Consider the following 24,982-nt stretch of genomic DNA (forward strand, 5'->3'; position numbering starts at 1 on the left):
GAAGAACAGAAAGAGAGAGAGAGAAAAAAAAGAAGGAAAAAAGATAAAACAGAGGCAGTCATAAGGGCTGCCGACAGATGTAAAAACTCAAAGCAATGGAATAACTGTGTTCTTTTTATTAATTTCAAATAGGATCAAAGATCTAAACAAGTATAGGAAATGAAAATTGAGAAACACTAATTACATGACAATATTTGTTGTTAAATTCTAATTATGAAATTAAATGATATAAATTTATAAATTTCTATCATTTAATTTGAAAAAAAAAAAAAAAAAAAACATGTTATTATTATTAAATTATTTTGAAAAAAAAAACATGTATTTTATTTCTGAGAATTACTTATTATTTAAGCCAATAATTTTGAGAAATTAAATTGAATGTAAAATTTTACAGAATATTCAATTTAAAATTTAGATCGAACAGCTAGAAATCTGTTTTACCACGCTGTTGTCCAATCACTCATTAAATGATTGATGATTTCATGGTGATTTCACCGATGAAGGGGTCTGTTACCTTCATAACATTTTTTTAAAATTTAAATTAAACACGTAATTATTTGAAACCTTTGCATGGACACTTATTTTCCAATCAATAATTTATTTTCAAAGATTAAAATTAATGCTCACTTTTTTTAAACATTTTGAAAAAAATAACAGAATTTCATTTTTTCAAAAACGCTAAGTTTTTTTTTCCCCACCTATTTTAGAAATGTTTTTTGGCCAAATGATCACAATAATTACCTCCAGAAATCTGTGCTTATATAATGGTCAGAAAATATTCTGTGATCTGTCATGTAAAAATCAGAAAAAATTCTTTTCATATATTGTTTAACACCATCTAGAAATTTTGAAAATTTATAAAATGCTTTTCAATGCACAGTTTTTTTTAAATATATTATTCTGAGTGCATCTTTAACAGAAAAAAATCTTTAGCTATTTCAGTAACATGAAAACACAAAACTACTATCACTTTGGAAAAGCACTCTGAAGTTTTGCTTTTCCATTAGAACACATAGCGTGCATGACCTACAGTCATTCATAACTTTTTAAATAATTGAGCTAGAGTGGTGAGGTTTTTTCTGTGTGTTTGAAATAGTTTTTAATTTTCAACTGAACAATAAAACTTTTTTTGGTCGTTTGGTCAATTTTCAGAATTGGTGATATCGTTTTGATTGGTGATATCGTTTCATTGGAACGATATCACCAATCCCTGAATATGAATGATATCACCAATCACTCTTAAATGACTTGTTAACTGTAAATTAATATTCTTTACTAATAATGAAGCTCAAAGTCTGGATATTGGGATCTCTGTCTGGATGTCTGTGACGCGCACAGCGCCTAAACTGTTCGGCCTATTTTCATGAAATTTGACACAAAATTAGTTTGTAGCATGGGGGTGTGCACCTCGAAGCGATTTTTCAAAAATTCGATTTTGTTCTTTTTTAATTTTAAGAACAATTTTATCCTGAAAATTATCATAACGTGGCACCGTAACATGGGCGACCAAATAGCCATAGCAAATTGGCGAGAAATTCAACATCCATTATTTGTAAATACACTGCTCAACATTGAAAATGCAACACCAAGAAGGAGTGTTCAGAAATTTATGCAAATTTTAGAGTGGACGTACAACACTGAGTTATGTTAATGCCACGGAAATATAAGTTCGTTGCTTGAGGCATCTGGGGCCTTTTCCCTTATCCTCTGGTGTGGTATGTTGATAGTTCCCCGGTTGGGGCCATGGCTTTATTTTGGCGCAGAAGATGGTTGCGTGGATGTACGAGAGATGTGGCTTCCTCTAACGGGAGTACCATAATGGTTAGCCGAAGGCTCTTCAAAGTAAATTTCAACTAAAGTTCTTCTTCATTTAAATAAGTTTAAGTATTATTTTTTTTCGCTTCCTACATATTTTTTTAAAGTTTTATACTTTTTTTTCCCCGTGGGGGATTTCTAGGCTATTTGAATGAATAAAAATAAAATAAAATTAAGACAATGATAAAATGTTGATAAGAAATTTTATGTTAATGATGTGAAATGCGCAGCTCTCCGACGCACGTGAAGTAAAATATAAGGGAAGGAACTTGTAGAATGAGCAATATTCGTGCCGTTATTTCTGACTGGAGAATGCCAGGCCGCGGTCAACGAAGGCACTTTTAGCAGACAGACGGTTTTGCGAGGGGTATTGTGATCGTACTGAGAAGGGGAGGTTGGTCCGTACGTCAAATCGCAGCTGATACCCACATGGATGCGAGCACGGTGCATTGGCTTTGCCAAAGATAGATGGAACAACAAAATGTGGCAAGATTGACGGATGCAGGGGCAGCCAGAGTGACGTCAGAACGCGTGGATAGACGCATCCACCGACAAGCTGTAGCAGACCCTCAAGTCACTTGTTCCTCGATTCTGCAGCAGGTGCAAGATACCCTGAATGTTCCCGTGTCAACCAGAACCACTTCCCGTCGTTTGGTCGCACGTGGTCTGCAATCACGGCGTCCTCTAAGAAGACTGCCATTGACCCCACAACATAGACAGCAACATTTAGTATGGTGCCGGACTAGAGCGACGTGGATGACAGAATGGCGAAATGTCGTGTTTTTAAATGAATCCCGCTTCTGTTTATCCAGTGATAGTCACCGCATACGTGTGTGGTGTCGACGTGGGGACAGATTTAATCCGGTAGTAACTGTGCAACGTCCCACCGCACGACAACGTGGCATAATGGTTTGGGGTGCAATTGCGTACAATTCCATATCACCTCTAGTTCGTATTCAGGGCACTATGACGGCCCAACGATTCTTGGATAATGTGATGTGGCCGGTGGCAATCCCTTACCTTCAAGGATTACCTAATGCAATTTTTCAGCAGGATAACGCCCGACCACCCAGTGCTCGCATCTACCAACATGCTCTGCAAGGCACACAGATGCTTACCTGACCACCATACTCTCTTGACTTTTCACCAATCGAACATGTGTGGGATGTGATTGGACGCCGTTTGCAGACTCTGTTCTTGCCTCGTTCAGAAGACGAACTGTGGCAAATGGTGGAAAGGGAATGGAGAGCCATCCCTCTGTTCACCATTCGCACCCTTTTTGACTCCATGCCTAGACGTGTTTCTTCGTGTATCGCTGTCCGCGGTGGTCCTACATCTTACTGAGCCGACGCCATTCTCGCTCTGTATTCTGCTTATCATTTTGAAATTTAGATCATTTATTATTCCTTGCTATCTCTGTCTTTTTTCCAAATCTCATCACTTTCTGACCACTCCTTCTTGGTGTTGCATTTTCAATGTCGAGCAGTGTACATAGGCGAACCAAATGACCTTTTAATTTTCTACTGCGGGCAAAGACGTGCGGGTACCACTAGCATTAAATATTATTAAATATTAACAAATATTATTATATATTAAAAAATATTATTATATATTAACAAATATTATTATATATTAACAAATATTATTATATATTAAGAAATATTATTAAATACTGAAAATTTATTCTATCAATGCACTATATGATATTTTCCGGGAGAGCGTCGCCCTCTCACCAACATCGTTGAAGATTGTCTTGAACTTCGTTTTAAGTTCCTCGATCAATTTCGGAAACATTCCGAGGGAGAGCCCTCGAATCACTCCTCCCAACATCATCAAAGATTGTCTAAAATTGCAATGTCAGAGGAACAATTTGGGAAAGTTTCGGTGGAGGGGAGGGGGTATTTCCCTTAACCTCCTACTTCTAAAAAACAGAATGTATGTTAGCATTATAGGTATCGATGGCTAACAGTGAGAAATACGTTATTTAAGATTACTGCAATAGGATTGAACCCATATCAACTTTTTTTTATTCGTATTTTCAACGTTAAATATATGCAGGGTATTTATAAGCAAAGACTTAGTATTATTCAAGAAAATTAAAAGTTAAATCAATTAATGCTTGCTTTGTATCAATTTATTGTTTTTTTTTTTTTTTTAATTTCAAAAATTCTTAAAATGTGTGAGCGACATTTGTTAACCTGATAAACCTTTTAACAACGAAGCGTAAACCTAATAGATGATATTGAAATTTTTGCAGTTCTGTTAGCAGGGTAACAATCTCTTGCCTAATTTTAAAAAAAGCAGCAAATTTATAAAAACTGTCCTTGGTTTCGACAGATTTCTAATATCTTCCTAAATACGTAACTATTTAGGGGGCACACCCCTGGAAAAACTGCATGGTACTACACTATCGTGGGCAGGTAAAGAGCAATAACTGCATTTCTTTTTTTTCATTTTTGTCATCTATTGTATGTTAGCTTTATTGTACAAGCTTGTTTATTTTGTTTCCGCTAAAAAAAAGTCTTAATTACAACATTCCCCTATTGTTAGTTTCGAATCCAAAACGTGTTTCTTCAAATAGCTCGAAAACTTATTTCTGCAGATACTGCCATTGACTTTCCTACGGCACGGCATGACTGTGCAAGCGTTGTCAAAACTTTCCATAGAAAAACCGAATGAAGTGGTTCAAATAAGTGGAATTCGTGCAAAGCTGTAAATTCTAACACATTTCCACTTTCAGAAAAGTTTCTCACACACAAATTAGAGAACAGAGACGAGAAAAGAATGTTACTAAGTCTAGAAGTGTGAATAATTTCGATGGATCATGTGAACACCATCCGTGAAGAAGCAAAGAAAAACATCCTAAAAAATCAAAAAAATTTTGAGCGGGAGAAAGGGGAAAAAAAAGCTCATGTTTACAATAGAAGTGTCCAATTGTTTTTTCATCGAACTCGGTTTGGATCTAATGATATGATGTAAGTGGCGGCGAATCGGGGGGGGGGGGGGGGGTCAACCAGGCATAAAACTGGTCAGTAAAAGTCAGTATTCTTAATCTTGGTCAGTATTTGTCAGTTTTTTTCAAAATTTTGTCAATAAAGTCGGTATTTTTTTGCAAATTTGCCCAAGAATTCATTTTAAGAAAAATATCGGCAGTGGTATTTTTCTTATTTTTCTTATAAACTTTTTAAAATTGTAAAAAAGTGAGGCGTTGCCAATACTGCAACCTAATTTTACCAACCGGGTAAAGCTTGCATTATTTTATCAGAATAATTTGCTGTTAGCTTCTTTTCATTCTACTTTTCACAAATATTTTTAAAAAAGAACCAATATATGCTTAGTCTGTAGTAAAAAATTTCTTAAAAAGAAATAATTGTCACATAAATAAGTTAATGAAGATTGCAAAATATTTTTTTTTTGGAAGTAAGGTATTGAGATTGGGAAATGTGTGTCTAATGGTCTGTCTGATCTCTCTCCCCCGCCCCACACACACACATTGAAACAATAAACTTTTCTTGTTCAAAAAATGTTAGAGTGGGAATATAATGCCTCCTCTGATGATATGATGCAGTGATGAAAGGGGAATATCATCATTCCCCTTTTTTATCAATGGTTCTAAAATAAAACATAAGTAGGGGAAAAGGGGGCACATGTGAGCACGGGGCTCATGTGAACATGGTATGGTTTCAAGGGCGCCCATATAGGGGAAGGGGGGCTCGAGCCCCCCTTTGAAATTAGAACTTCCTTGCTTTCAGTACTTTTTTCTTTGCAAAAATGTAAAAATATTTCTTCTCCAGCCATTAATGAATAAGTTATAAAAAATGTCGAATTTTAATGACTCTAATCTGTCCTGAAATCAGTTTCCACTGGAAAAATATCCAGCTAAACCACGGAGAAAATATTTGAGCCCCCCCCCCTGCAACTTTGCATATGGGCGCCCAATGTTTTACTAGGATAACGTCAAGCAAAAAATCTTAAAAAATCGCAAGTAATGGCAGTACCAGCCCTACTTTTTAACCAAATTTTCAGAGCAAAGAGTTAGTTTATGCTCCTGTGGTGACAGTTTCTTTGTTTTAGCAGATGCCGATGTATTTTTATCACTGTTTTCTTCGTGTAAAAACATATATTAAACTAACTAATAAGCTAAATTCAATTATTGCAAACCATTATAAGAACATTCACGTAAATTTATGGCAATGTTTAAATTTTGTAACAATAATAAATTTTGAAAATTAGTTCTAAGGTAGATGACGGAGCATTTGTGAACACAACATCTTGGGGCACATATGAACAGTTCCCATATCCTCTCCGCTATATAAATATTAGTATAGGCTTACTAAAAGTGTTAAAAGAGCTGTAAAGATTTATAATTATTACTTTGATGCAATCAGTTTGTAAATTTATTGTTAATTATTATTACATAATTATTAATTATTTATTTTATTATTTTTTATTTTTTTAATTCTTTAATTATTAAATAGTTGGCCAAAAATTTAGAGGTATATAATATTTGCAAGGAAAATAAAGACAAAATATTTTTCTAAAAACAGAAGTTTAGAATAATTTTAAAATTCATCATCATATTCTGCATGAAGCTTAAACACACTAGATAACAAGAATAAACTTTACATAATGAAATATTCTTTGTATTGTTTAGTCGTGTAAGATATTTCTTGTCGAACCAGTGATTAGAACATGCAATGAAACTTTAAAATTTGACAGTGAGCAAAGTTATATAATTCGAAAAAAATATTTTCTTAATGATAGTTAATGTACAATTCAAACAGACACAATATAGGATACAAATCCTTGAATGTAATTGATATATACGTATATGCTTCATTATAACGAGTTTTTCGTTGAAATATGATGTCCGTCCTGCCTTTCTCAATCGTGTTCATATGTGTCCCAAGCTTGCTCACTTGTGCCCCTTATAGGGACACATGTGAACAAGTGAAGACAGTTTTTCAAAATTCCGTAAAGTATAGAAATATTGTTTTTAAAAATCTGAAAAAATTCCATGGCACAAAGAAAAGACTATTCAATCATGAGGACCCTTTTTCTGTGAGAAATTGATAATATTTCCTGAGAAATTAAGAAACGAAAAAAAAAATGTTCACATGTGCCCCCTTTTCCCCTACCTATGCGAAAATTGAAAGAAAGGTATAAATCTTGAATTAACAGGAAGATTTGTTTTGAACAAACTCATTTGAAGATAGCTAGACGTATGAAATTTTTTTTATCAAATTTTGCTGTTTTAAGGATATTTTTTGAGAAATTAAAAATGTTTTAAAACTAATATTAATGCTGATTTAAATCCTTTATTTAAGAAATTAATCATGCTAAAAGTAATTTTTTGTTGCAAATATTTACAGAAAGTAGGGGTATGTTTAAAGTTTTTCTAATTTAATTTTTATTATTTTTAAGTTTTGAGAAATATACAAAAGCTTTATGTTCTTTAACTGAAATGGTTTCTTGTAAATTTAACAGCATTGACAAAAGCTAATGATTGGTTGATAGAGTAAAAATGAAGGGAATTCAAAGCATGAGCAAGCTGTAAAGGATTTTTTTTCTTTTCATTTTAACAAATGTGATGATATTTATGTATCTTTATTTCCGCAATAAATATTTAAATTGCTACGAAATTCATTTTTGTTTTGGCAATGATTAAAATGAATAATCGAGAATTCAGTTGGGGAAAAAAAAGTTTTCAGGAAAAAAAAACATTTTATTTTTAAGTTTTCTGATTAAAATTGTTTCTAATACCTATACAAAATAAAACATAAATATCATTGCAAGACAAAAATCGCTTTATTTTATTTATTTACTTATTAATTATTTTTTTTTAAATATATTTTTGTTAATTTTAAGAAACCTCCCTTTCTCCCACTATACTTTAAAGCTCATAGTAGAATAAATATTATATTACAAATCATGTAGTACTTGCCTTTATTAAATAATCAATTATCACTGCATAAGATCATAGTGCATATATTTTATTTTTAAATGTGTACAAAACCGTTAATCATGCAGTACATGGTAAATCAGGGGTGATTTTTCAAAAAATTGATTCATCAAATTGATTTTTCCCCCTATTTTTGTCCCAAATGTAACAAAGAAAGAACTGACAGTATTTTTCGGATGACAGCATTTTTAGTGTTCCGCTCAAGAAAGACGAAATACACTTTTATGCTTCTTTTTAAATACTATCTCGTAACTTGTGTTAATGGGGTTGTTTCCTTCAGTCAAAAGTACTACTTTTAGTCACTGAAATTGATAGAATAAGCCAAAAAAAAAAAAAAAATAATAATAATAATAAAAATAAATAAATAAATAAATAAATAAATTTTCTATAAATTTTTAAATATGAACGATTATTTAAATGTCGAACCGAACTTTTCACGGGGGGGGGGGGGGGTTGGATGAAGATAATATCAGAGCAAGAAGATATCACATGACAACTACATTGTGTAAAATTTTGAGATGTGAAAAAAATTATAATGTTTAAATCATTATCTTTATTTGCTGTCTTTCACTTTTATCATAAGCTCTCAGCATAGGTGAACTTAGTTTCTGCACATGCAAAAATATTTGCTGATTAGTAATTAAAACAATCTTCTAAACATGCTCTGGGTTTTACTAAAATCTTTTTTAAACTAAAAATTAACAGAGTTAAGTCTATAATTTATAGATTTTTTTTTTTTACTTTGTATTTTCTGATATCAGAGTTTTTCTTGAAATTGTGTTTTCCAGTGAGTTTTCTAAGGAAAAAATTGTGAATGAAATAGTGTTCTTAATCATTTAATAATATTTTGACCAGTTGCAAGAACTTATAATTTATTTTTCTAGTTTCAAAGAATATTTATTCATTATTCAGTAAACATATGAATTAAACTCACAACTTTCAGTCAAAATTAGTACCAAATAAGTTTTACATTATGTTGATGCCCATTAAAAGTAACACTAGCATCTATTTCATTAAGTATGATATTCTTTTTTATTATGCCAAAGTTTATAAGGTTTTTAAGTTTTAGTCAGTATTTAGTCAGTATTGGTGAGTATTTTAAAATTTTGGTCAGTAAAGTCAGTATTTTTGACTCTCCAAACAGTTTTACCCCCTGGGCAAGGGGGTGAAACTGTTAAGGGGATAAAAACGCGCACTTTTTTTTATCATCAAAGATTGCCTCAACGTTAAGATTTCAATTCCAAAATATTCTGGGTGAGATTACCCTACCACTAATGTCAAGAAATACTGTTTAAAATTTCAGTTTTAAAACTTCAATTTTGAAATTTTTCCAGGAAAAAATTCCCGAGCGCACTCCCTCCTTTCTTCAAATTCAAAGATGACCTAAATTTGCGATATAAAGACTCCAGTTTGAGGAAAAAAATTCAGGAAGAGAACCCCCCCCCCAGATTGTTAAAAACTCCGCTTTTTAAGGCTCCAATTTAGAAAAAAAAAATCCGGAGATCTTTTTCTGAAGTCCACGAAGGAAGTTCAAGACTGAGTTCGGAGGATTTCATCAGTTCAAAAAAAAAAAAAGTACTAGGAGAACTTCCGAACCCTAGCGTTTCTCCTTCTTAAATAACGTTTTAAAGAACAATCAAAAAATGTTTTAAACTTTGCAAAATTTCTGGGAGAGAATCCCAAATCCCTTGCTCGCTCTAAGTTTACTAAAGATGACTTTAATTTGCGCCTTTAAGACATCAGTTTAAGATATTTTTCTGGGAAGAGCCTTCCTTACCATAGCATTACCAGAGACAGTTCAAACTTCTTCGTTATTATTATTATTATTTAGACTTTATTTAAAAATAAACATTACGGGGAAAACACTGGAAACTCATCTCAATTCCCCAAACGTTGACGAACTCTACCAAAACGGCATTTCTAAAACTGCAATTCCAAAACATTTACGCGAGAGAACATCAAGAGCCCCCCCCCCCCCTCCCCCTAATCACTCAAGATAGCCAAAAAAAGTCCTTAACTTTCTTTTTAAAAAAAATGGTAACCGCAATTCCAAAACATTTACGCGAGAGAACATAAAGAACGCTCCCCTAGTCACTCAAGATAGCCAAAAATAGTCTTTTGCTTTCTTTAAAAAAAAATTGGTCCCCACACTTATAAGCCCAACTCGCCGCCTCTTATCTCACTGCTTCAGAAAAACATACAAAACTACAGTAATAGAAAACTTTTGCATGATATACATTTTTTTGTGTTTCTTTTTCATTTTTTTTATATTTTCAAATTATAAGTGAATGCTGCAATGAGGGTTAAAATATTTTGCGACCGTCTCGCCACACCGCCCTGAATTTTAACCCTTACATCGCTTTATGAAATTTATGTCGTAGTTTCTCTTGAAATAGAGAAACTTTTTTGATCCATTCGTCGAATTGTCTATTGAAAATTCTAGTTTTATGTTCGATCTTACCTATACTGAATGCTCCCTATTAGGAGAAAAAGTTTTTAGTGTTAGGACAAAATAAAAAATACCTAGAGCCTTTTAGAGTTATATTGAAAAATCAATTCCATACAATGGAATCGTTTCCGAAATTTTAAAAGTATTTTTTTTTTCTTATAGAACATGCTTAAAAACATAGGATCTGACAATTTTTTAAATAATTTGACTAAGTTTAATATTTTAAAAAATTACTTTAATCGGTGCGCTTTAATTGTTTACTCTTCTGCGGATGACGTCACAAATGATGAAATGCCATTCACTGATGCCGTTCACAGAGCATAATATTTAATTCGCTTCTTCACTCACATGTGTTTGCAACGATATGGTTGATAGCAAGCGCAGAGTGCAGTATTTAATTCGCTTCTTGATTATCATAACGTGGAAACGCGGTTGACAGATGCGCCAAAGTACAGTATTTGTGACCGCCACTTTATAAGACCACGCCTTATCTTCAAAATCGGACATTTAAAAAAAATAATTAAAAATTAAGAGTTGGGAAAATGAAATTTTTTTTCTCGCTCCATGTTATTTTGTTTGCTTATTCTATCAATTTCAGTGAGTAAAAGTAGTACTTTTGACTGAAGGAAACAACCCCATTGCAGTAGATTTTTTTAAAAACTATTTCGCAACCATCATCTCTTCTAAATATATCTAAAAAAAATTAATGAAAATATCAATGAATATTTCTCGCACTTGATGAAGTTGAAAAATTCAAGTTATTTCAAACTAAAATGGGTAGTACATTTTTTTAAAGCAACCCAAAAGTTCTACGACATTATCGTTTCTTTTTAGAAGATTTTTTTAATATTGCAAACGGATTATTAAGCAAATGGCATAGAATCTAGAACACGCTTTTGTTCGCTATGACAGACTTTATTTCATCTGAAGCCACTCACTCCTCAACATTGTCAATTATGTTTCGCAACTTAGAAACCTTAGTGAACAATTTCGCAATGGATTAATACTTTTAAATGCTGTTGAGAATAGATCCTGTAAGACTTACAACTAAGACCCAAAGGGATGAAGAGCAGTAGTGAAGAAATGCACTTGGATAGCGCGCGAAATAGCTTTTTTTTCTCATCCCAAATCGTCTGGCACGGAAACAGAAATATACTCGGATATCTTGATTGTTTTATGTATAAATTTTATCTGGTTTGAGTAACTTCTGAATTAAAAAAACACCTTTTAACATCTGTACATTAAAATGAAAGTAATTTCATCTAGCGGGATTAGTAGTAAATGAAACGATAAAGATTGAGAAAATGAAAGCATAGCAAAATGAAGGCTTTGGAAGAGATGATGAGAAATTAGAAAAATGGAAAAAGAACAACGAATCGTTTAATTCTAGCTCTATCATACGTTAACGTTGTCCTTACACGAAGCGTGAAAAGTTGATAAACTTGCAGTTTTTTGTGTATAATGGGGTCGTTTCCAAAATTTGAAAAGTATTTTTTTCTGAAAGAGCATGCTTAAAAACATAGGATCTGACAATTTTTTAAATAATTTATTTAAGTTTAATATTTAAAAAAATTACTTAAATCGGTGCGCTTTCATTGTTTACACTTCTATCGTGTGATATCACAAATGATGAAATACCATCCAATGTTGCCATTCACAGAACAAAATATTTAATACGCATCTTTACTCACGTGTATTGGCAACGATATGGTTGATAGCAAGCGTAGAGCAGAATTTTAATTCGCTTCTTGATTATCATAACGTGGAACCGTAGTAGAAAGATGCGCCAAATTGCATCATTTGTGATGTCATAAAGACCACACCTTGTTTGAAAAATCGGACATTTTAAAAAATTAATTAAGAAAAACTGTTGGGAAAATGAAAGTATTTTCAGGGTCCATGTAATTTTTTTTTCTCATTCTATCCATTTCAATGACTAAAAGTAGTACTTTTGACTGAAGGAAACCACCCCATTACCGGTGGTTATTCATAAAAATATCTGGTAAATTTTGATAAGTTATTAAATGTTTATCAAATGAACCAGCAAGGTTAATTAAAACAAACATATCACCAATACCGCAACTATGTTAACTGATTTAGGTTAGAAAGAAACTCTACAAGTTTTGTTTCACTACTGTTCACAAATAATATGTGAACCTCTCGTGGTGCGGCACATATCAAGTCTAATTATCTTGTTTCACTCGCTGTAACATATCACGATCAATGGTTGTTTATTTTCCAACCCTTCCAATATCTGACAGTCGTTAGCCCTTTCCTCAACAACGAGCTTCCTCGTAGTTGAATTTGACGACGTTATGATGACGACAATGCTCTTCTTTCGTGGCCACTGTGCTCTCCGGACCTAATTCCACGCGATTTTTTACCGGCTTACACCAAAGATTGTATGCTCATGCCCGCTATGCCACGTGGCTTACAACATTTACGCCTAAGAACCACAATCACATTGGCTACCATGGATCGTGACATGTAACAGCGAAACATGAATTATAATAATTTGCACTTGATATGTGTGTCGCATTACGAAAGGTTCCCATATCCAACATTTGTGAAACTTAACTTGTAGAATTTCTTTCTCAAGTATAGTCAGCGCTGTAGCTGTTTCGGTAAAAAGTTTGTTTCAATAATGAAAAATGCATAATGATCAAACCTGTTAAAAGTTAAATAAAGCCAAGCACAAAACAGAACTTCGAATTAAATAATAACTAGTAACTCTAGATAACTTTTGTATTTTTACACATACGAAACTTGAATAAAGAAAAAAAAATAATAGAATGTATACGGAGCAGTTGTGTTCCGTAACAAAAACAAACTAAACCCATAGTTTTGGGAAGAAAGCTTTTATTTACATTTAGTACTTGTAAGTTAATTTATTTAGAAACATTAAATTGTTATACATTTTGAAGTATGAAGTGTTTACTGATTTCTTTAAAACTTTTACAGGTGCTATCAGATCTTTCTGATGGATCGGCACTTTTTCATTTCATGGTCATGCGTATTGGAGTATGCGTTCCATCATTGTGCGTTGCGGACGACATACGAGAACTGGCATCAGCATGTAAGTAAAACGTATATCTTTGGATTTTTAGAGAGAGGGGGGGGATATCCTTTTTTTTCCCTCCAACGGTGCGTGCGCGACACAAAGAATAATGTGTTTATGAGTCTATTGTATATATGTATGTATGTTGTTCCTATGTGGCGTTGTAGAGGTCAAACACCTTGGCCAATTTTGATGTTTCTTACGTCAATAGTTTTGTCTTAACTTTGGGAGTGTCACTAAAAACATGACAGCAATCAAAATTCACCGTATCAACAACCAGTAGCCATATTGTCAGTTCGGGATCACAAATGCAGGTAGCGTTTTCACTGTCTAAATTTTTTGTTTACTAAGTCGATTTTCCTCTCTAACATGTTGCATTTGTTTTTGAGGTGATTCAGGGGACTACGTTTCGCAACGTGTACTTTCTTGACGGGCTTTTTTAATTTCGCGAGAAAGGTTTGACTGACGACGTTTCTGAGCTCACGTCATCATGAATTATACAGGCTGTTTACACTAAGGCCCCTATAGAGGGGTTCTATATTAAGGGCGTTTATAGGGGTTCTAGTTTACATAGCTGTGGTTGACTTAAGTTCGCGAATTTTTGCTAAAGGTCAAGCATATGTAGCTTTAAACCGAGTTAGGTCCCTAAAGAGACTAATAATCAGTAGTTTAGACCGAGGCAAGTTACTTAATAACCCTCACGATATAAACTCTGTCAATAAAATGACAAGATTGCGAAATTTACCGTCTTGCAATCATAATACCTAAATCAATGAAAGTTAACTAAAAAGTATAAAATAATAAATTATTATTAAATAAAAACTAAAAACCCGACTGCGTAAAAACTAAAAAAAAACTAAAAAGAAAAAAATATGAGCCAAGTAGTTTAGGATGTTTTCAAGTATTACTGAATAACTGCACCATTGAAATAGTTTTATAATTGATACACACATAAGACAAATCATAAATTGCAAAAATGATAAAATTGTCCATTGCTTAAAAATGATTGCACCTATTGTACATGAAATGTGATATAGTGAAAATAGGTGCGGTATTGAAAATTATTGCTAGTGTGTGCAATGGATATCAAAAATCAATAACAATCGCATACATTTAAACTCTAACTAAAACGATAACAGTGTATGAAAAAAATGTACGTAAAAACTAAAAAAGAGCCGCTCACTATGGCAATCGGATTACATACATACGCGGACAAAGCGTGCACACAGATTAGCAACAGATCAAATTAGGTTACACCAGAAAGTCAGGGGAGAGAGGGACAAATTTTTCAAGACTAGTTCGGTCACTCGTTCACGCGCGTACGTAGTGTTAGTTTCAGTAATACCGTAGATATAAAAATTAGGTTTCAACAAGTGAGATTCTCGAGAAATCTCGATTCTATTCAAATTGTGAACCATTTTCTTTCGCATTTAAATTCCTTAAACTTATTTTATTTTGTGTTTCCATGGTTACGCATTTTAAATCCATCTTTCTGGATTTAATTTCTTAAAAGTATTTTAATATTGTCGTTATTGTTTGGAAAGGAAATCATGATGTTTTTTTAATTTATATTTTACGCCTGATTGTTGAATATACGTCACTTGACACAATTTTTATTTTCAAGGTGGACCGAGCAAAGCCGGGCAACGTAGCTAGTATTAGATATAGAAGAAAGTAAAAATGCATCTTTGGTTAGCCTGATTTCATGGGCACATTCTCTTAATTTAAAAATTGCGTCTCGTCAAAGAAACTACTTACAGACTGCATGCAAAATAAGGTTGAAAATGCTCTTTCCAAGCTCAGGCAAGTTAAAATTCTTGACACGTTCTGATAAAATTGAAGTTACATCACTATGGCACAAATCTGTCGTTTTCAGCATAAATGCTCTTTACGATAAATTGCAAAAATAAGTGACGTGCTCGCAAAATATTTTAACGCACCATCGATTTGTAATATTTGAAATCGATTGTTGCCAATCGTTTTTTTTTTTTTCTTTTTTTTTTCGTTCGGAAATGAATGATTTCTATACTAGTATTAGAACATCTTGCATTATTATTCCAACCTAATTTTTACATTAAATGAATAGAACAAGACTCGACTGAACCCACCAACTGATGTTCTGTAACTACACTTGACAGCTAAATTGGATGAAAAACATGTCAAAATGTCACATTTTTCCGTCACTTTCATAATTTTTCTCTTTTCTCCCTTTCAGTGTTAAAAAACGTTCCAGTTCAAGTGACAGCGAGAAACTGCGAGACGAAAGAAGAATCCCACGTTACTATACCACAGTTTATAATTATGTAGGTATTGCTTTTGAACGCTTGAGTGTCGGTTTGCGGTTTTGTTCCTTTATTAATTATGTGTTCTCGCTTCTATTGTATTTCGAACATTTGGGTCGCACTGAATGAGGAAGCTCATTCAGATTTCGTTAATAGCTTTTTGTAAAATAAGTGAAAATCGGAACTCATTTCCATTTACCTAGATTACTCCCACCAGTGAAAGTGAATGGAAATCAACATTTCAAATCATTCGAATCTGACACGTTAAAGCAATTTAGATACGAATTATAGCAAAGGTGCATAATAATGCTAATGTTTTTATGTACCCTTCAACAATGAACGGATTTTTGGAAATCGTTAACATACATAAATTGACGCATGAATACGCAGCAAAAATGTGATAATGTCATCTAAGTCAGCACAAGGGTGTCTTTCCAGTTTCGCCAACATTTCATTTCCCTCTTCCCTGTTTTTTAGTTTTAATCATACCTTTTGATATATTAAAAGCGGGTGGAAATTTGAAATGTCGGGGAAACTGGGGATAAATCAGCGCAAGAACTAATTATTCGTTTCATGTTAATAGAACTCCTTTGATCCAAGCTTTGAAACTCATTACCTACCTGTCCAATGAGAACTAATAATAACAAAAATTGTATTTAAGAAATTATGTAGAAAATTTTTATACTTCCATGTGATTCTAAGTTAGAATTTATTGACTCTAATGATATTTGAAGAAATATTAGATATATACTAGATATTTACGAAGAAATATTAGATATATACTAGATAGAGTTTACTGACTGTATGAATATAATGATATCAGACCAGATTTTTCGAATTTATTGGCTGTAATGATTATTATTATACATTGTCATTGTATATTGGATCCAATGTAAAGTAATCCTTTACCCTTTTTCTTATTTACTTTTTCTCTTTACATATTTCCTTTTTCTTATTACAGTATAACAATCGTGATTATTGGTGTGTTGATCTTGGCTGGCACAGGCATCGACAGTTACGTATCAAGAAACGCGGCGAAATCTCAAGATATCGGTATTTAAACCTTTTTTCTTAAAAAATCCTTTCGTTTTCAACGAATTTCTTTTTAACAACTAGTGCTTGCGGGAGTCACCAAGGATTCTTCTTGAAGACACAAGCATGCTGCGAAGATACAAGCATGCTTGTGCAAGCAAGTTTGAGCGTGAGGAGGACAATTTTTCATTAGCTTACGCAGTAGCTCTCTTCTGGAGCATAATCCTCCTATAATGTGTTACTGATGCGTTCAGGGGCGTGCCCAGGGGAAGGGGGAGAAGGGACATTTATTTACCCGGCCCCGAACCTAAAGGGGGCCTAGTATTATTAAAATTCGAGGTGAACTATAGTAAACAATATGGAGGGAGGCCCGGAAAAGTCATTTCTGAAGGGCTCCAAAATTTCTGTGCGCTGCCCTGGATGCATTGAGCACATTGAAAAGAGATAAAATGGAAGGCGTGAAGACTTTCATTCATGAAACTCAGACGTCCCCCCCCTCCCCATGAAACCCAGTCAAGTGAAAGTTTTTAAAGCAAAGCGTCGGAAGAAATCAGGTTTCTTTCGCTTGTTTCATGCAAAACGTGCCAATCATTCGTCGTTGTTGAGTCATTCACATGACTTGGGGCCCTTGTCTCAGCTATAACTAAGCCAATGATTGGACTTGCTCTCTTCATTTTAATTCCTGTTCTAAGGTTGAGCCATGACTTAGACAATGTTTACCTCTTTTTGGGATAATAGGGAAGGATGACTGGCACTGAGTTGAATGGAGTTACTTTAAAGAATTTTTGTAAAAGTGTTTCGACTTAAATACGTGCCAATAACACGTTTCCTTTTCACTGAACTCCCGAAAAAGTAGTAAACATTGTCAAGGTCATAGCTCAACTAATCACTACAGCCACACTACACAGCCGTTCAACTTTGCTTGTCAAAGTATGCTTTGGCGTGTGTAAGCAACTTAATGCTGTTAGCCTCGCTTAATCAGGTAGCGGATACATGGGCGCCCAAATGCAAAGTTGCAAGGGGGGGAGGCTCAAATATTTTCCCCGTGGTTTAGCTGGATTAGATTTGACATTTTTAATAACTTATTTATTAATGGCTGGAGAAGAAATGTTTTTACATTTTTAAAAAGTTAAAAGTACTAAAAGCAAGGAAGTTCTAATTTCAAAGGGGGGGGGACTCGAGCACCCCCCCTTGCCCCCCTATATGGGCGCCCTTGAGTGGACATGTGAATACACCTGCTTATTCGAATAAAATCTTCCGGAACCGAATACTTCCCCATAGACGCAATGTTAAAGACCCTCGCTGAATCGAATAATTTCCCCGGATAGTTGAATAATATTGGTCAGCTTCCACAAATAGTTTTGCTGAGAAAGTTTTGAATAAACTAAAATTAAATTTAGTAAGAACAACTATTCAAAGAAAAATATAAAATGCGAGAAAAACACTATTTACATTCATCAACGCATTTTCACTATTCTATCTAATTTCTTAATTAATAAACTGCGCTTAAATTAAAAAACACAAAGTCAACACACAGACCAAGAAGGGGGAAAAGTAAGAAAAATGCAAGAAAAAGACTTTCAGCAAGCAACCCACTGTTATGAACTTTTCAAAAAATAATGGTATGAAAAAAAAAAAGAGAAATTAAAGTTTTTATACCTCAAGTTGTACAGTACTTTGTTTTAAATTTTCATATGTTTAACGAATGTTCAACTTTGCTGTTTATAGCTTATTTCTAAATTTTTTTATCAATGAAATTAATTACTTCCTTTATGGTTACTGATTTATTTTTATTACGTTGTAAAAAAAAGTTGTCCATTTGAAAAACCAAAGAAAATATATCGAATAATATTTCTTGGAACCGACGGTATTCGTTCAAGCGGGGCCGACAGTACATACATATATTGGTGCTTCATTAATCATTTTTTATATAACAAAAACTTCGACAAATTTCAAAATTCCATAAGTAGATCAGAACTTATATTACATAAAATGTGTCCTTACTCGTGAAAGTTTTATGATTTTATTCCAGCTGGACGAGTTCCTCAAAGTCTGTTGGCTTTCTCGGTCACTTCGAACATTAGACAGTTGCTGAAACCCCAGAAAAAGGGCTCAAATTTACTCGCTGTCAATGGAATCCGCTGCCTCAGTATCATGTGGATTGTATTGGCACACACGTATGGTTTTGGACACAGACAAGGGCTAGGTAAGCTAATTTTTCTGACCAAAATTAAAAAGTCAAACGTATTTTCTAACAAGCCAATGTGATACTATAGCGTGTGAAATTGCAAATATATTCATATAATATAAGTGCTTTTCTTTGCCACTTGGAAGGAACCAAGATTAATTTAAAATGTACGAATTTAGAAGACAAAACACAGGCGCAATTTTACCGCATTGACAAAAAAAAAAAAAGCTATTCTTAACTTTGTAAAAAGCTAACGACAAAAAATATTACTTTTGTCACGCAGAATTAATGGACAGTATTCACCTGACGTCACTGCGGGTAAAAACCCTCACTGCAGTGCATTGTGTGAACTGTAGCAGACGAAAATCCGGCACTACAGCGTATAATAACACTTGAATTTGTGTGGCTTATAAACTCTTCTTTCTATTTAAAAATGGGAGATTTTTTACGTTTTTCACTAAGAAACGCTGTAAAAGAATGATGAACGATTCATTTGATACGAAATACTTTCTTTATTATCGTATTTTCATGGGTTTAAGCCTCTTTGGTTCCTTATCACAAACATGGTGAAAACTTGAATTCTCTTTTTATTTTCTCCGTTTCTCGGCATTTTCCATGCACTCGTAAGTCTTTTTAAGCTCTAAACATGTTCATTATGCGCATGAAGTTCAGTAATCCTTAAATAAAACGAGTTTTTTTAGCACTACTGACACTGCGTGATTGGTCAAAATACCCGCAGACGGACAGCTGATGGGACCGTTGCCAAACCGTGAATAAGGTCCATTCGACGAAACACATGTACGCTCTTTTCACCGCAATTTTCATTACATGTAATCGCTCAAAACCCTCCGACCAGCTATTCGTTTCTTCTTTCATCCATTCTTTTTGAGGTGAAAACTTCTTTAGGCGCGTTGAGCATTTTTGAGGCGGGGAAAATCCATTCATTTTGCGACACCGTCACCTCACTGACATTTGGAATACAACGCATGCGCGGCTTCTCTCAGTTCCTTACTACGTTGCTTTAGTTGGGAACTGCGGACCTCAGTAGCGCTGTCAGCAGCCCGTGAGTCTCATAATATGATTCCTGAGTGAGCGACTTCACCTGAGTTTCTTCAGCCGGGTCAGTGCATTTCTTCTCCAGAGGAAAAAAATTTCCAGCTTAAATAATATTTTTTTGAAGTGAAAACTTCTTTAGACGCTTTGGGTATTTTTTGGAGATGGGAAAAACTATAATATTTCTGATATCGATAAATCTGATGCAGTAAATCGATTACGTGTTAAGTTCAGTATGTGAATTGTTTATTTTATTTTGGGAATGGAAAGCTGAATAAGACAAACTAAGAATTTATTTTCAAATATTTCCTATATTTGCATCAATATTTACTTTATAAACGAACTGAAATAGACCATACACCATTTTTATAATTGATGCTCGGATTGCTGATAAACGTAAAATCTGGACTGCTGCTGATATTTTGAATCCGCAAATTATAAAATTTTAATTTTTGAAACAACAATTAACTTAAAATAAAATATACCCCCCCCCCCCCCACGCGCGTGCGCACAAACACACCAAATTTATTTTGTAGTTTTAAGTTTTCACTTCTGTCGGCAGTCCCATGACTACCTATTATTATTATTTTTATTTTTACTTGAGATAATTTGACCGTCGGCTTTAAAAATTAGTAAGTGCATAAATATTTTAAAGAAAAATGTTCTGTGTTCTGCCTTTTATTTCTTCATTGCCCATTGCATTTATGTCTTAACTATTTTCAGACTTGAAACATCGGAAAAAATTAATTTTATTTTTTAAAAAAAATGCAGATACAATTACTTTTAAAACTTCAATTTACAATTCAACATCTAAAGTCTTTCTTCGTGATTTTTTTTTTTTTTCAGCTCGTCTCAAACATGCCAAAACTTACATGGATGATGTGTTTTTTCAAATTATCACAAATGCTTGGGTATCCGTGGACACTTTCTTCCTTCTCGGGTAAGAATTATTTTCAAAAAATCTTTAGGGTGAGTAAAAATCATTGCTTCGAACCGTAAATATTGTAACGGATTCGGTGCGACTTCCACTTTCTTGAAATGAAAACACAGTTCTTGATAAAAACACAGGAAATTTATTTACACTATGTACAGGAAAGATCTTCAACAACTGCTAAATCAGCAATTAAGCAATTATCACACAACACCGTAAACTCAACGTTTACACACGTATTTACTTCCAAATACGAAAACAACACAGCGAAATGCCTCGCTATAAACAGAGTAAAAATCTTCTCAGTTCGAAATATCAATCGAAACTAACTGTTTATCCATCGCTAACGGCTTAAATACACCGAAAAGAAATTTCTCAAATATTCCACACGCTTCTGTAAAGTAGTAGACCGTTATCAAATTTTATCAATGAACAAAAAGGAAATAGGGGTCGTATACTTTAGCCATATGAAAAAGGGGATGTATATTCATTACGGGAAACTATTTACAGGTTACGTTCCTACAATAATTACTATTTACAGAATTTGTAACATTGCCCCCTTCCTAAGGACTGCACGTCCCGGGCAGTACAATCCCCAGAAAGGGTGCCAAACTTCTATCACAAGTTTACAAATATACACATTAATTAATAACGAACAGATACAGAAAACAATAATAACAAGAAATATTACTAAACATTAAAAGCAAAAATTATCTACAACTTTTATGTTATCAACCATGGTTGTTTACGTAATACTCATGAACTATGGCCATAGTATGGGGCTAACCGATCATAATGTACAACCCTAGGTTTTGCATTAGGTGATTTTTGGATCCTCACTACGACGTCATTCAGTCGGTTAACGACTTTGTAGGGTCCATCCCAATGCGACTGCAATTTGGGTGAAAGACCTTTCCGTCGGATGGGATTCCATAACCAAACCTTGTCGCCTTCGTTGAATTCATGTCCAGTAGACCTTGTGTCGTATCGGGTCTTCATCTTCTCCGCCGCGATGTTGATTCGCTCTCGTGCGAAGTTATGAACGTCTTCCAACCGGGCCTGGAGATCCTGGATGTACTCCTCAGGCGATGAAGGCGCATCCGGAGGACGACCGAAGACGAGATCACAAGGTAGCCGAAGCTCTCGTCCGAAGAGCATCTGAGATGGGGCATATCCGGTAGTCTCGTGGACAGCACTGCGGTAGGCCAGCAGGAACAAAGGTAGCTTCTTGTCCCAATCCTGTTGATTTCTGGATACCATAAGTGAGAGATTATTCAGGATTGTGCGGTTAAATCTCTCCACCATGCCGTCCGATTGTGGGTGTAGTGATGTTGTCCTAGTTTTCTCAATTCCGAAAATTTGACATAGGCCCTTAAACACAGCAGAGATGAAATTCCTCCCTTGATCGGAATGAATCTGCAAAGGTGTTCCATATCTCGAGATCCAATTTTGGACTAGAGTCTCTGCTACGGTGGTAGCCTCTTGATCTGGAATGGGATATGCTTCCGGCCATTTGGTGAAGTAGTCGATGGAAACAAGAATGTATTTGTTCCCATCAGCAGTTCTTGGTAGAGGACCCAGGATGTCGATCCCAATTCGTTCGAAAGGAGCTCCAACGTTGTACAGATGTAGCTTCCCTCTGCTTCTCTTCTTCGGTCCTTTACGAGCAGCACAGGCGTCACAAGAACGACAACACTTCTCCACGTCATCCTTCGCCTTGCTCCAGAAGAAGCGCTCCCGAACTTTATTGAGGGTTTTCAAGACACCAAAATGTCCTCCAGTCGCACTACTATGTATTTCTTTCAAAACATCTGAAATCCTTGATCGGGGAAGTAGTAACTGCCACCTAGATGTTTTACCGTCGTCAGATTCCCATTTCCGGTGTAGCACGCCGTTCCGTAAATGGAGTGAGTTCCATAAAGCCCAGTATCTTTTTGTTGCAGGACTGAAGATGGAAACGTCCTGCCAGCTAGGGCGTCGACTGTCACTTTCCATGAACTCTAAAATTGGTTTTATGTCGGGGTCTTCAAGTTGATCTTTTCGAACTTGGTCATCACTCCATGGATCAGGTTCTGATGATGTTGGAGTCACTGTCACCTGATAGGCGGTAGGGCTAGTCGTTCCATACTGTTTCTCGATTCGGGAACAATAGTGGCAGTTCTCAGGACAGGGTCTCCTTGATAAAGCGTCAGCATTACCGTGAGATAACCCTTTTCGATGCTTGATCTCCATGTCATATTCCTGGAGCCGCTGTATCCATCTGGCTATCTGGCCTTCCGGATTTTTGAAGTTCAAAAGCCAAGTTAATGAGGCATGATCTATCCGAAGCAGAAATTTTCGGCCGTAGAGGTAATGATGGAAGTGTTCTACAGCTTTCACTATGGCCAGTAACTCCTTTCTGGTGACGCAGTAATTTCGCTCCGACTTTGATAAGCATTTGCTCCAGTAAGCGATGACATGTTCATTTCCGTCAATTTCTTGGGATAAAACAGCTCCGATGCCCTCGTTGCTCGCATCAGTGTCCAGGATGAAGGATTTTTCAGGCTGAGGATAGGCGAGGATAGGCGTTGATGTTAAAGCCTCCTTCAGTCGTAGAAATGCATCTTCTCATTCTTTGGACCATTCAAACTTTTGCTTGCTCTCCGTCAGATTATGCAAAGGTCGTGCAATGTTGGAAAAACCCTTTACAAACTTCCTGTAGTACGTGCAGAGCCCCAGGAAACTTCGCAGCTGATGGATGTTTTCGGGACGACTCCAACTCTTGACCGCAGATACCTTTTCTGGATCGGTTTGCACACCTTCAGAAGAGATGATGTGACCAAGGTAGTTCACTTCCCGGCGGAACAAATTACATTTGGACGGGCTTAACTTCAGATTGGCTTCCTTAAGCTTTTGCAGCACCTTCCTAAGATTTGCCAGATGTTCTTCGAAACTGCGTCCCACGATGATAATATCGTCTAAGTAGACCAGACAGGATTCGTAGGAAAGTCCTCTTAACACTGTCTCCATAAGACGCTCGAACGTAGCTGGTGCATTACAGAGGCCGAAGGGCATCACTTTAAACTGCCATAAGCCTTGTCCAGTTGTAAATGCTGTCTTTTCTCGGTCATCAGGGTGTATCTCAACCTGCCAGTAGCCGCTCTTCAAGTCCAGGGTCGAAAACCACTTGTGTCCGGAAAGAGTGTCCAAGGTGTCGTCTATCCGTGGAAGAGGGTAACTGTCTTTCTTGGTGATTTCATTCAGCCGTCGGTAATCGACACAAAATCTGGTGGAGCCATCTTTCTTTCGGACTAAGACGATGGGAGAAGCCCAAGGACTGGATGAAGGTTCGATGACATCATTCTCCTTCATCTCTTTCAGGAGGGTCTCAACTTCTTCCTTCTTGGCGAATGGTAGTCGTCTTGGATGCTGCTTAATAGGGGGGTGTTCTCCAGTGTAAATCCTATGCTGCGTTAAATTCGTACGGCCGACATCCTCCGATGCTGATGAAAACAGATGCTTGAAGTCATCCACCAATTGTTCCGCAGCAGTTCTTTGATCTTTCGATAATGGCGCACTCCCAATTAACTTCGACGTCAAGGACTCAGAAGACACAGTCTCAGGGGAATTGATTCTTCTAATGATGCAGTTTACTGGAGTACAAGTTTCCAACACTTCACCTTTTCGGATATTCCTTGGCCTTTCACTCACGTTGGCGACTCTCACAGGAATTACATCCTTAGAAAGGTCCACAAGCGTAGATGCTACCAGTACTCCTTTTAGGCTATTGCTTAGGTTAGGGTATTCAATGAGTCCAAATCGAAAACTATTGCTTTCTTCAAGGGAGCCAGGTATTAATGATTCTGACCTTGAGGGAATCGATAAATCTGTTTGAGCTATTATTTGATGAGCGGATTTTACATCACTCTCTGCAGGGAAAACGGCTATGTCTTCTCTCATCGAGTGCAGCTCATTAGTCTTGAAGTCGAGAGTGAAGTCATATTTCTTCAAAAAGTCCAATCCGAGAATGAAGGGGTCCGTGATATTAGCGACGAATGCCGTATGATGGTAGGTGGCATTCCCAAACACTATTTCCAAGTCTACTTTACCGTCAATCTCAATTTTGTCACCTGTCACAGTCTGGAGACTTACGCGTGGCGATATCCACAGCAGTTTCAATCCAAATTCACGAGCCACATCTGTCCTAACGATTGTCACATTGGCTCCAGTGTC

General features: G+C 35.3%; 1 protein-coding gene across 1 annotated transcript in view; it reads left to right on the plus strand.

The window, feature by feature from the left end:
• Positions 1–24,982, plus strand: part of LOC129220634 (O-acyltransferase like protein-like) — a 93,942-nt gene that overhangs the window by 23,286 nt on the left and 45,674 nt on the right. Inside the window, exons 3-7 of the mRNA XM_054855064.1 lie at positions 13,188–13,302; positions 15,500–15,587; positions 16,528–16,619; positions 18,631–18,804; positions 20,686–20,779. Coding sequence (XP_054711039.1) covers positions 13,188–13,302; positions 15,500–15,587; positions 16,528–16,619; positions 18,631–18,804; positions 20,686–20,779 — 563 coding nt within the window. The remainder of the gene's footprint in view (positions 1–13,187; positions 13,303–15,499; positions 15,588–16,527; positions 16,620–18,630; positions 18,805–20,685; positions 20,780–24,982) is intronic.

This window comes from Uloborus diversus, chromosome 4, assembly GCF_026930045.1.
Source record: "Uloborus diversus isolate 005 chromosome 4, Udiv.v.3.1, whole genome shotgun sequence".
Taxonomy (NCBI): domain Eukaryota; kingdom Metazoa; phylum Arthropoda; class Arachnida; order Araneae; family Uloboridae; genus Uloborus; species Uloborus diversus.